This window comes from Rana temporaria, chromosome 6 (genome assembly GCF_905171775.1).
Source record: "Rana temporaria chromosome 6, aRanTem1.1, whole genome shotgun sequence".
NCBI lineage: Eukaryota > Metazoa > Chordata > Amphibia > Anura > Ranidae > Rana > Rana temporaria.
The window spans coordinates 9528798-9541566 of record NC_053494.1 but is presented as its reverse complement, the minus strand read 5'-3'; the positions used below and the strand labels follow the sequence as shown (position 1 = coordinate 9541566).

Sequence of the window (12769 nt, the reverse complement as noted above, 5' to 3'; positions counted from 1 at the left end):
CAGGTTTGACTTGAAGAAAAGGTGGCAACCCTATTGGGGCCCCAGAGCATTACTTTGCCCAGGAGCCCATGATGCTATTTAGACGGCCCTGTTTAGCTCTCCTCCCAACATGCTGATGTCTCTCACTCCAAGCACCCAGCTCCACTGACATTTTCAGACCAGCTGACTAATAAGCAGGTCTGAAGGGAAAGTATCTGCCCTCCTCAATTAACCCGGCCCCGGGCTGGCTTTCTTTTGACTTCCTACAAGAGAAATACAGAGCGAGAGAGAGCAATATATATATATAGAGAGAGAGAGAGGGGGGGAGAGAGAGAGAGAGAGAGAGAGAGAGAGAGAGAGACACACAGAGAGAGAGAGAGAGAGAGAGAGAGAGAGAGACACACAGAGAGAGAGAGAGAGAGAGAGATCTGGGGACAGTGTCAGCAGGAAGACGGAAGAGAAGCTCTGAATGCATTTTATTTAAATGATTCAGAAAGTGAGAGACCCATAACACGGGGGTAAGCAGATTTTACATAATTATGTCATTTATGTTAGCAATATTATCAAAAAGGAATTACATTTTTTGTACTAAAAGTGAACTTATACTTTAGGTTTCGACAAACTATTGCTGATCTGGTTCACAAAACAAACAGATCTGTGCGCTCTGAGCGCCGTCTCTCGGTATTTGTAAGACTTCTGTAGTTGTAATGTATAGAGACGGAAGGAGAAAGGAAGAGAGATAGCAGAGCTCCAGAAACACAAGACAACCTGTTTGATAAGATATAGCGGATAGAATGAAAAGTGAAGAAGAATTGTTCTAGTGTTTATGTATAGAACAATGGTAGGGAAATATAGCTAGCTTACAATGTCAGTCTTGATTTCATTGTGATGTACCATAAGCATAGGGTTGCCACCTTTTCTTTAAGCCAAACTCGAACACTTTAGTGGCACAGGGCACATTTTTTTTCGTAGTACACACTATAGGATTATAAGAGACCTGAGATACCAAAAGTGGTAATGCAGCGTGCTACAGTGAACAGTGGTTGTGGTAAAACTGCTCTCCTCCCCCCTCCCTCCCTCTCTCCTCCTCCCCCTCCCTCCCTCTCTCCTCCCCCTCCCTCTCTCCCCCCCCTCCCTCCCTCTCTCCTCCTCCCCTCCCTCTCTCCTCCTCCCCTTCCTCCCTCTCTCCTCCTCCCCTTCCTCCCTTTCTCTTCCTCCCTCTCTCCTCCCCTCCCTCCCCCCCTCTCCCCCCCCCTCCCCCTCTCTCCTCCCCCTCCCTCCCTCTCTCCTCCCCCTCTCTCCTCCCCCCTCCCTCTCTCTCCGCCCCCGCCCTCCCTCTCTCCTCCCCCTCCCTCTCTCCCCCCTCCCTCCCCCCTCGCTCCCCCCCTCCCCTCTCTCCTCCCCCTCCCTCCCTCTCTCCTCCTCCCCCCTCTCTCCTCCTCCCTTCCTCTCTCCTCCTCCTCCTTCCTCTCTCCTCCTCCTCCTCCTTCCTCCCTCTCTCCTCCTCCTTCCTCCCTCTCTCCTCCTCCTTCCTCCCTCTCTCCTCCTCCTTCCTCCCTCTCTCCTCCTCCTCATCCTCCTTCCTCCCTCTCTCCTCCTCCTCCTCCTCCTCCTTCCTCCCTCTCTCCTCCTCCTCCCTCTTCCCCTTCCCCTTCCCCTTCCCCTTCCCCTTCCCCTTTTCCTTTTCCTTTTCCTTTTCCTTTTCCTTTTCCTTTTCCTTTTCCTTTTCCTTTTCCTTTTCCTTTTCCTTTTCCTTCTCCTTCTCCTTCTCCTTCTCCTTCTCCTTCTCCTCCTCCTCCTCCTCCTCCATTTTTGGGAGGACCTTACACATTTATTTATGTGTGTGGCGTCCCATTTAAAATCCATACTAGACACCCTACAAAGCTCCAGCTCGCATACTAGCCCATTATGTGACACTTACCTGCAAAAGAATCCAGCGCTGTCCCCTGTGCAGGCTGCGTCCATCTTCAAGCCCCTCTTCCTTCCAGGCCGCGGACTCCGGCTCTGTGATTCGCCGGAGCCGCGTGATGTCACTCCCGCGCCCTCTGTGAAAAAAGTTTGGACACCCCTGCACTAGAAAAACAACAGAAAATGCATATTTTTCTAAAAAATCTGGTAATATCTCTGGGCATACAGCTGTGGACACCTAACTACCACACCTTTATGAGGTTGTTGGGCAAATTTAGCTTCCCTCTATTTTGAATGTTTTCTTATTCATAATACAGCTCTAATCTTGCAACCAAAAAAAATTAGCCCTATGTATGTTCAACCCCCAGGCCCCACAATGTCATTAGTTGATATGTTCCGCTCTATGAAAACTAGTGGCATTGGGTGGCCCTGTCACCTGCTTCCAAGCAACCAACAATGGGGGTTGGGGAGCAGTAAAAAATGGCTGGCTGGGGTTGCATCTTCCCCCTGCATGGCTCTGTTGGTGATAACTTAGTTACCAGAACAAAAAAGTAATGGGAAATCTCTTAAAATAAAAAAAAAAAACAATAATTCTCTTCCCTACCCTTAAAAAAAAGTTTTAAGGGTAGGAAAGTTAAACTTTAAATAACAGTCCTCAACAGATTTGTTGGTTTGGCCAACTACAGAAAATATAATTTCTAGCTCAGGGTGGGATTCAGGGTTGGACTGGGACGGAAATTTAGCCCTGGACTTCATCCAGACTGGCCCACTATGACAGGTCTCTCCCATGGTGGCCGGACACCCCCCGGCCACCCAAGCCCCCTCCCCCCTTCACTAGCCACTAGCCGTTCTACTTTATTAGAGTAGAACGGCTGGTACTGGTACTCTTATAGGCAGTACCAGTGGGTAAGCTAGACATTATTTCACCCGGGGCAAAGAATCAGTTCGGTGCCCCCCTTATGGGACAAGATTAGGCAGAAGTGAGAAACTCCCAGGCCATAGCTGTTGAGTCAGCTGTCTGTCCCCTCCCCCATGCTCCTCTGTCGTCCCCCCTGCTTCTCTGGTCCTCCTCCTGCTTCTCTGTTCCCCCCCAGGTGAGCGCTGCGGGGAGGGAGAGACAGAGGAGCAGAGGGGGGCGGCAGTCCACTGTCACTGAAGCCGGCCCATTGAGCCAACGGCCCACCGGGAAACTCCCTGTAGTCCCAATGGCCAGTCCATGCCTGGTGGGATTAGAGGGAATCACAAAATGTGAACTTGACAATGATTTTTCCTTTCATAGATCTGGACATGGAGCACTTCATTGATAGACACCGGGCAGCTCTGATAAGCCGGGTCCCCTTGGTGGAGCCCATCCTGGATCATCTCCTGCAGAATGATCTGTTGATAGAAGAACAGTACGACAATGTGCGCAGTAGGCCAACATCTCAGGAGAAGATGAGACAACTCTACCAGTATGCCAGAGGTTGGGCTAATCCCGACAAGGACATCTTCTATGAGGCGCTAAAAACATGTAATGGGCCTCTCATCCAAGACCTGGAAAACTCTGAGATAGTACCAAGAGCCAAAAGTAAGTACTGTATCTGTTCTTTACATATTGATTAACAATACACTGTACATTTGAAACATTTGGTCAGAAACTTGCAGGGCTGATAGAATACCTATGGGTGTTACAGGATTACTAGACCTGAATGCTGCAATATGAAAGTCCTCCACCAGCCAGAAGAGCTTAGCATCTGATGCTGGCTACTGGGAGGCTATTATGCTGGTTTAATGATAAGTGAAGGCTAGGAATGATCCAACTTTGGCTGTTCGGGCATTCATCATCGTCCCTGATGTCACTGTGAATGCCCGCCTCTTTGCTTAGAACCCACTGACATCACGGCCCAAATATGGATAGTCAATAACGTCATCTCTATCCCCACTCCTTTCCTATTATAGCTGATGACCGCTCAGGCCTCGTACACACGACCGAACATGTCTGCTGAAACTGGCCCGCGGACCAGTTTCCGCGGACATGTTCGGTCGTCTGTACGGCCGACCGGACCGGATTCCCGGCCTAGCGGACATGTTTCCAGCGGACAAATGTTTCATAGCATGCTAAGAAACATGTCCGCTGGAAGCCTGTCCGTCGGACATGTTCGGTCGTCTGTATGACTCACCGGACATGTCCGCTCGGCTGAAAGCCCTCGCATGCGTCGAAGTGATTCGACGCATGCGTGGAAGCATTGACCTTCCAGGGTCGCGCACGTCGCCACGTGATCGTCGCGGCCACGTCACCGCGTTCGCTGTCAACAGGGATTTTGGTCTGATGGTGTGTACACACATCAGACCAAAATCCGGCAGCGGACATGTCCGATGAAAACGTTCCGGCGGACCGTTTTCATCGGATTGTACGTCCGTGTGTACGCGGCCTCAGAGAGCCAGGTCCTCTGTTTTTTTTTGTTTTTTTTTGTGCAAGTTGATGGCCGGGCAAAAAGAATCATAATAGAGGATGGATTTACAATAAGTCACATTTTATTTAGTTTGGTTTTATTTAATTTTTTTAAATAAAGGACTTGTTAAAGGGGTTGTAAAGGTTTGTTTTTTATTTTCTAAATAGGTTCCTTTAAGCTTGTGTATTGTTGGTTCACTTACCTTTTCCTTCCATTTTCCTTTTTTTCTTTGTTTTCTTTGTCTGAATTTCTCACTTCCTGTTCCTCCTCAATAAGCTGTTCTGGCTGACTAACCCCCATGGATAATGGTGGAAAGCTTACTAAGGAGGAACAGGAAGTGAGAAATTCAGACAAAGAAAAAAAAACATTTAGAAGGGAAATGGAAGGAAAAGGTAAGTGAACCAACAATGCACTAGCTTAAAGGAACCTATTTAGAAAATAAAAACATTTTTGTGTCTATTTTGAGATTACAATTCTTTTTTGTGAATGAGTATGGGTACTACATGACCCTATTCATTCACATGGGGAGGTGGGGCCATATGTGGGGGCCCCATTATTATTAAAATGGGCTTGCAGGTTCTGATACTCCCACCGACCAACACAACCACTGTGCCTGGGTTGTGAGGAAGAGGCCCTTGTCCTTATCAACATGGGAGCATGGTGATTTTGCTCACTGGCAAGGCACCCTCACATGTTAAAGACGTGGCCTGGTATGGTTCAGGAGGATTGGGGAGTTGCATATCTCTTTTTCCCCTTTCCTGGCCAGCTAGGTTGCATGATTAGATTAAAAGCCTGGTATGGATTTTTGGGAGGACCTCACACATTTATTTATGTGTGTGGCGTCCCATTTAAAATCCATACTAGATACCCTAGAAAGCTCCAGGGGGCCAGTGCAGCCCTCCTGTACACCTGGATAGGAGTGGTGTGTAACGGAATGACCCAGGACACCCAGAGACTTTGTAAGGATGAGGGGTACTCCTGTACCGGCGTCACTAAGGAGTCTTATGTCTAGGGTCACCTTATGTCCGATAGGGCCATAGGGTGACTGAGAAATTATGTCCTAAATTACAGGACAGGGGACATCACTGATAGTTCATATTGCAGGATTTTGAGATACTGCAAGATGTTGGTTAATTGTGACCCAACCAGTCAATAGTGACTAATTTCTATGATTAGCCCTGGCTAGTGACATGCTAATTGAGTCAGGCTTCTGGAAGACCTCTCATTGTGTGATAACACTGCTTTAAGCCTATTGATGCTCAGAGGTGTGAATACCTTTCGGTCAAGCTGTATGCGAAGACAGAACGTCTGTCTAGGGATGTGGATTAAGAAGAGATCATTGTGTGTGATGGTGGTGGGAGCAGCGACATGTAGAAGAACTGATCACTCCATGCAGCTTCTCCTCCTCTCCCTCCTGCAGAAATTCAGCGGTTGCAGGAAGGAAATGGAGGGTGCCCCCGCCACCTCCCTATCCCTGTCCTGCTGATCTGGGCCCCTGTGTGCTTCCCTGGCCCCCTCCGAAGTACTGCTAGGTTTCCCCCTTCTGCCAGGGGATACTGTCAGGATGGAGAGCGGGGTAGGAGCCGGTAAATGTGTAATTTACCAACCCCTTCTTTGGCTTTTTTTTTTCATTCATAGCTGAGGCATAATAAATTGTGTTTACTATGCTTCAGTTTATGAATGAATGGGAAGCTCTGTTCAGTACCATTCCTGTCCATGAGGCTGCAGAAATGAAGATTGGGATGTCCTCAATCTCTTTTTCTGTTTCAAAGGTGAAACATCAGAGGTCTGTTTGGACCCCTGATATTTCACCAGCACCACAAACAGGGGTCCTAAAAAATTTTTTAAAAGTAATAAAAAAAAACATCGTAAAAACAAAAAATAAACTAAAAATGTAAAAAATAAAATGGTAAAAGAAATATATAAAAAAAAAAAATATCACCTGTGACTGGGGCCTGGCGCTCCACCACTGTGGAGGGAACCCAAAATGGCAAAAATTGGGCCTGCTGTAGGACAGTAACAATGGGAGTGAAGGGCCCTGGTATCAGTGGGAAGGGCCCCAGCCAGGGGCCAGGGGTGCCCTTCATGGTTTCTTGCACCGGGATCCAAATGTACTTCCAAATCATAAACTACATAGAGTTGTAGATTAGCTTATGCCTTGATTAATACAACTATATTATAAACAAATTCTATCCTCTCTTTCAGAACCAAAGCTACAAGAAACCTGCACAGTTGATGGATCCTCACCAATGGAACATTCAACGAAACAGGAAGAGAAGGCAAAGAATAAAGGGTAAATATGTGTCATTTTCACCAATCACTCGCTGAATGATTCACTACAAATGTTTTAAAGAGGACATAAACCCTAATGGGTTTTACTTCCTATTTTGCTCCTTGTATAGCCTGCAAATTAAAGGATAATGGGCTAGTATGCATCGCATACTAGCCCATTATGTGACACTTACCTGCAAAAGAATCCAGCGCTGTATCCTGTGCAGGCTGCGTCCATCTTCAAGCCCCTCTTCCTTCCGGGCCGCGGACTCCGGCTCTGTGATTCACCGCAGCCGCGTGATGTCACTCCCGCGCATGAGCACAGTAACGGCACACGCTAGGGAAGAAACGGCACGGAGTTTAGTTTCTTCCCAGCGCATGCGCCGTGCACTTTATCTACAAGTGAAATCTCTCCTAAACAGCGCACGTTTAGGAGATATTTCCACTACCTATAGGTAAGCCTTATTCTAGGCCTACCTATAGGTAGAAGTCCCAAAAAAAGGATTTACAACCACTTTAAGAAGTCAGTGGGCCTGTGTGCAAGATCATAACTTGGGCTCCATTGCTTAACCACTTAAAGTGCGGTCGTGCGACGCTGTACCCAAACAAAATTGACGTCCTTTTTTTTTTTCTTCCAACAAATTGAGCTTTCTTTTGGTGGTATTTGATCACCTCTTTTATTTAAGAGCAACAAATAAAAAAAAAAAAATTACGTTTTGCTATAATACATATATAATACATATAATACATATAATACATATCCCAAATATATATATATATAAACAAATTTATTCATCAGTTTAGGCCGATATATTTTCTTCTACATATTTTGGGTAAAAAAAAAAATTGCAATAGGCGTATATCGATTGGTTAGCACAAAAGTTATCGGGGTAGATCCACAGACAACGTCGCATGATTGCGTCGGGCGTAGCGTATCTAAGATACACTACGCCGCTGTAACTTACTTTTTTTTTGGTTTGAATCCTCAACGAATTTGCGCCGTAAGTAGTATATCTGTTGCCGCGTAAGGGCGCGGAATTCAAATGGAAGTGATGGGGGCGTGTTTTATGTAAATACGTCGTGACCCGACGTAAACAACGTTTTTCTTTTACACTGCGCATGCGCCGTCCGTGGGGGTATCCCAGTGCGCATGCTCCAAATTAACCCGAAAAAAAAGCCAATGCTTACGACGGTGACGTCATTCTACGCAAATTCCTATTCGCGAACGACTTACGCAAACGACATAAAAAATTCAAAATTGTACACGGGAACGACGGCCATACTTAACATTGAGTACGCCTCAGAACAGCAGCTTTAACTATACGCCGGAAAAAGCCGAACGCAAACGACGTTAAAAAATACGCCGGGCCGACTTACGTTCGTGGATCGCCGTAACTAGCTCATTTGCATACTCAACGCGGATTTAGACGGGAACGCCACCTAGCGGCCGCCGAAAAATTGCAGCTTAGATCCAACGGCGTACTAAGACGTACGCCTGTCGGATCGATCCCAGATGCTGTCGTATCTTGTTTTGAGGATTCAAAACAAAGATACGATGCAGGAAATTTAAAATTACGCCGGCGTATCAGTAGATACGCCAGCGTAATCCTTTTGTGGATCTGCCCCATCATGTCTACAAACTACGGGGATAGATTTAGGGACTTTTTAAAATAATTTTTACTGGTAATGATGGCGATCTGCATTTTTTTTTTTGCGGGACTGCGACATTGCGGCGGACAAATCTGACCCCCAAATGACACTTTTTGGGGAACAGTGACATTATTACATTGATCAGTGCTAAAAAAAATGCACTGATCAATGTAAAAATTACACTGGCAGGGAATGGGGTTAACACTAGGGGAGGTCAAGGGGTCAAGTGTGTTCCCTCAGCATTTTCTAACTGTAAGGGGGGGGTGGGCTACCTAGGACATGACAGTGATCACTGTTCCTGATGACTGGGTACAGAAGATCTGTCATGTTACTACTGTAGGCAGAACAGGGAAATGCCTTGTTTACATAGGCAGTTCCCTGTTCCGCCTCTCCTCACCACGATTGTGGGCCCCCGGCTTGACATCATGACGTTGCGGTGGGCACACCCACAACGGGCATGCGCGCGTCTGCTATCCTGCTTCTGCGGACTGACGTACAGATACGGTCGGCAAGTGGTTAATCATTGAACATGTTCCGCTTGTCAGATATTTGCTCCCTTTAGGCATGTTATGGTTTCCAATGAAAACGTAAAATACCTTATTTCTTCCAGACTGGCACCTACCTACCTGAAGGATGCACTAAGCTGTTTATGTTGTGTGGACATCTTCAAGGATCCAGTGACCCTGCCATGTGGACATACCTACTGTTTGGCCTGCATTACCAAAACCTGGGAGAACCAGCATGAGAGAGAAGCGTCATGTCCTGAATGCATAAGACCGTATCTGAGGAAGCCTGAGCTAATGAGGAACTTCAGATTGTGTGAATTAGTGGAGGCCTACCGGCTTCATGCAGAAGATGCTTCCCATAACACCGAATAATACGTTGCTATAGTACAGGGGTCTCCAAAAATGTTAAACAAAGGGCCGGTTTATTGTCCTTCAGACTTTAGGAGGGCCGGGTTGTGGCCAGCAGAAGTAGAAATTGTCCTAGCATCAGTGGGAGTAAGCATCCCCACATTTGGTATTGGGGGGGGGGGAGAGAGAGTGCCCCATTGGCCCGGATTCACATACATCGGCGCATATTCATGCCGGCGTAGCGTATCGAATATACGCTACGCCAAAGCAGCGCAGAGAGGCAAGCACAGTATTCACAAAGCACTTGCTCCCAATTGCTCCCAAATCTATGCTGGGTTTCGAAAGCGTAAGTCGTCGTAAGTGGAAGTGGGCGTGAGCCATGCAAATGAGGCGTGACCCCATGCAAATGATGGGCCGAGCGCAATAAAGAGACGAACAACGAACGGTGCATGCGCCGTCCCGTGGACGTATCCCAGTGCGCATGCTCAGAATCACGTCGGAACTACTCCCTAAGATACGAGGGATCACTGCCTACGACGTGAACGTAACCTACGCCCAGCCCTATTCACGTACTACGTAACTGACATAAGATACGACGGCTTGTGTTCCCTGGTCCATACCTTTGCATGGGTTGCGCCTCCTATATGGGGAATAACTTTACGCCGGACGTACGACTTATGCAAACCGCGTATATTATGCGCCGGGCACAAGTACGTTCGTGAATCGACGTATCTCCCTCATTTCCATATTTGAATAGGAAATCAGTGGGAGCGCCCCTTGCGGCCAGCGTAAATATGCGCCCACGATACGCCGGCGTAGGCAAGTTACGTCGGTCGGATGAAGCCTATTTTCAGGCGTATCTTGGTTTCTGAGTCCGGCACATAGATATGACGGCGCATATTTACACTTACGCGACGTATCTCGAGATACATCGGCGTAAGTGCTTTGTGAATCCGGCCCATTGTTGGTATCCTAGGGAAGAATGGAGCCCTCATTATTTGTGTCGGTGGGAGAAATGGTGCTCCATTTTTGGTGTCAGATGGCATAATAGTGTCTTGTATCAGTGGGAGGAATAGTGCCCCAAGGGCCAGGTAAAGGCAAGCAAAGGGCCACATCTGGCCCTCGGGCCGCAGTTTGGAGACCACTGCTATAGTAGAAAGTCATGTAGATGAAGATTAATATCACTTCCTGCAATTATAAGCGTTTCTCTATTTTTGAAAATGAGAGTCGAGCAGGGCTCGACAAATCCAGTCGCCATGGCGACTAGAAATAGGGCCCTGGCGACTTGGCTTGTGAGCTGGCGCCATCTGGTGGTGGCCGTTGGTATTACAAGTTAAGCATTACAAGTTAAACAGCAATTCTAATGTCATTTTTCACTATTTTCACTGCCATCTCCTTCCCTCTAATTAGAACCCCCAAACATTATATATATTTGTTATCCTAGAGAATAAAATGGCGATCGTTGCAATACTTTCTGTCATGCAGTATTTGCTCAGCGGTCTTACAAGCACACTTTTTTGGGAAAAAATTACACTTTTTTTTATTAAAAAATAAGACAACAGTAAAGTTATCCCCATTTTTTTAAATATTATGAAAGAAAATGTTACGCCGAGTAAATTCATACCCAACATGTCACGCTTCAAAATTGCGTCCGCTCGTGGAATGCCGACAAACTTTTACCCTTTAAAATCTTCATAGGCGACGTTTAAAAAAATCTACAGGTTGCATGTTTTGAGTTACAGAAGAGGTCTAGGGCTAGAATTATTGCTCTCGCTCTACCAATCGCGGCGATACCTCACGTGTGGTTTGAACACCATTTACATATGCGGGCGCTGCTCACGTATGTGTTCGCTTCTGCGCACGAGCTCGGCGGGACAGGGCGCATTTTCTGGCTCCTAACTTTTTTAGCTGGCTCCTAGATTCCAAGCAAATTTGTCAAACCCTGGAGTAGAGTATATTTTATGTTAGTGAATGGTAGTTTTTACTGATGTGTTTTTAACCACTTCCCCCCTCACCCACACCTGTTCACCCCCTATGGACCACAGCAATTTTTACATTTCAACTATGGACCTCTTTATTCAGCAATAATGTTGTTTACTAAAGATAATACATATACAGAAGGGGTTGTAAAGGTAAAAAATCTTTTTCCTAAATAGCTTCCTTTCCCTTAGTGCCGTCCTCCTTCACTTACCTCATCCTTCCATTTTACTTTTAAATGTCCTTATTTCTTCTGAGAAATCCTCACTTCCTGTTCTTCTGTCTGTAACTCCACACAGTAATGCAAGGCTTTCTCCCTGGTGTGGAGTGTCGTGCTCGCCCCCTCCCTTGGACTACAGGAGAGTCAAGACGCCCACTAACACACGGCTCCTTTCTCTATCTGCAACGTAGAGAGCGTCCTGACTCTCCTGTAGTCCAAGGGAGGGTGCGAGCACGACACTCCACACCAAGTCATTGTCATAAAAAGTACATGTATCAATGCAAAAAAAAGTTTTAAAAACTAACGTTTTTTCGGGAGCAGTGAATTTAATGATGCTTAAAATGAAATAATAAAAGTTAAATATATTCCTTTAAATTTCGTACCCGCGGGGTGTATAGTATGCCTGTGAAGTAGCGCTTGTTTCGAGTGCTTAGAACTGTCTGTGCACAAAGTGTAAATTTTGAAGGAAAAAAAGGAATTTAAAATCACTCGCGGCTATAATGATTTGTCGGCTCCTGGCAATACAAAGAAAAGTCATTTATAAAAAAAAAAATGTGGGGGTTACCCCCAAATTCAATTACCAGGCCCTTCAGGTCTGGTATGGATATTAAGGGGAACTCCACCCCAAGTTAAAAAAAAATGGCGTGGAGTTCCCCCAAAAATCCACACCAGACCCCTTATCCGAGCACGCAACCTGGCAGGCCGCAGGAAAAGAGGCGGGGACAAGAGAGCGCCCCCTCTCCTGAACCGTACCAGGCCACATGCCCTCAACATTGGGAGGATGCTTTGGGGGGGTCTGTGACCCCTCAAAGCACCATGTTCCCATGTTGATGGGGACAAGGGCCTCATCCCCACAACCCTTGCCTGGTGTTGGGGTCTGCGGGCGGGGGGCTTATCGGAATCTGGAAGACCCCTTTAACAAAGGGGACCCCCAGATCCTGTCCCCCCCCCCTGTGTGAAATGGTAATGGGGTACAAATGTACTCCTACCATTTCACTAAAAAAAGTGTCAAAAATGTTAAAAAAGACAATAGCCGGTTTTTGACAATTCCTTTTATTAATGTCTCCCCCAACAGTGTCACCAGCAAAGCACCCCCACACCATCACACCTCCTCCTCCATGCTTCACGGTGGGAACCAGGCATGTAGAGTCCATCCGTTCACCTTTTCTGCGTCGCACAAAGACACGGGGGTTGGAACCAAAGATCTCAAGTTTGGACTCATCAGACCAAAGCACAGATTTCCACTGGTCTAATGTCCATCCCTTGTGTTCTTTATCCCAAACAAGTCTCTTCTGCTTGTTTCCTTTCTTTAGCAGTGGTTTCCTAGCAGATATTCTACCATGAAGGCCTGATTCACACAGTCTCCTCTTACCAGTTCTAGAGATGTGTCTGCTGCAAAAGGTGGAAGAACCTAGAATATGAAATATATTTTCAGTTGTGTCACACTTTTTTGTTATGTATAATTCCACATGTGTTAC

The 12769-nt window shown here is 46.6% G+C and overlaps 1 protein-coding gene across 1 annotated transcript; it reads left to right on the top strand.

The window, feature by feature from the left end:
* The first annotated feature begins 393 nt into the window (after window positions 1-393).
* On the top strand, window positions 394-9303 carry LOC120942587 (E3 ubiquitin-protein ligase CHFR-like). The gene is made up of 4 exons (XM_040355566.1): window positions 394-497; window positions 3167-3454; window positions 6525-6612; window positions 8851-9303. The coding sequence occupies exons 2-4, from the start codon at window positions 3175-3177 to the stop codon at window positions 9116-9118; spliced, it is 636 nt and encodes a 211-aa protein (XP_040211500.1). The 5' UTR covers window positions 394-497; window positions 3167-3174; the 3' UTR covers window positions 9119-9303.
* Window positions 9304-12769: the final 3466 nt, after the last annotated feature.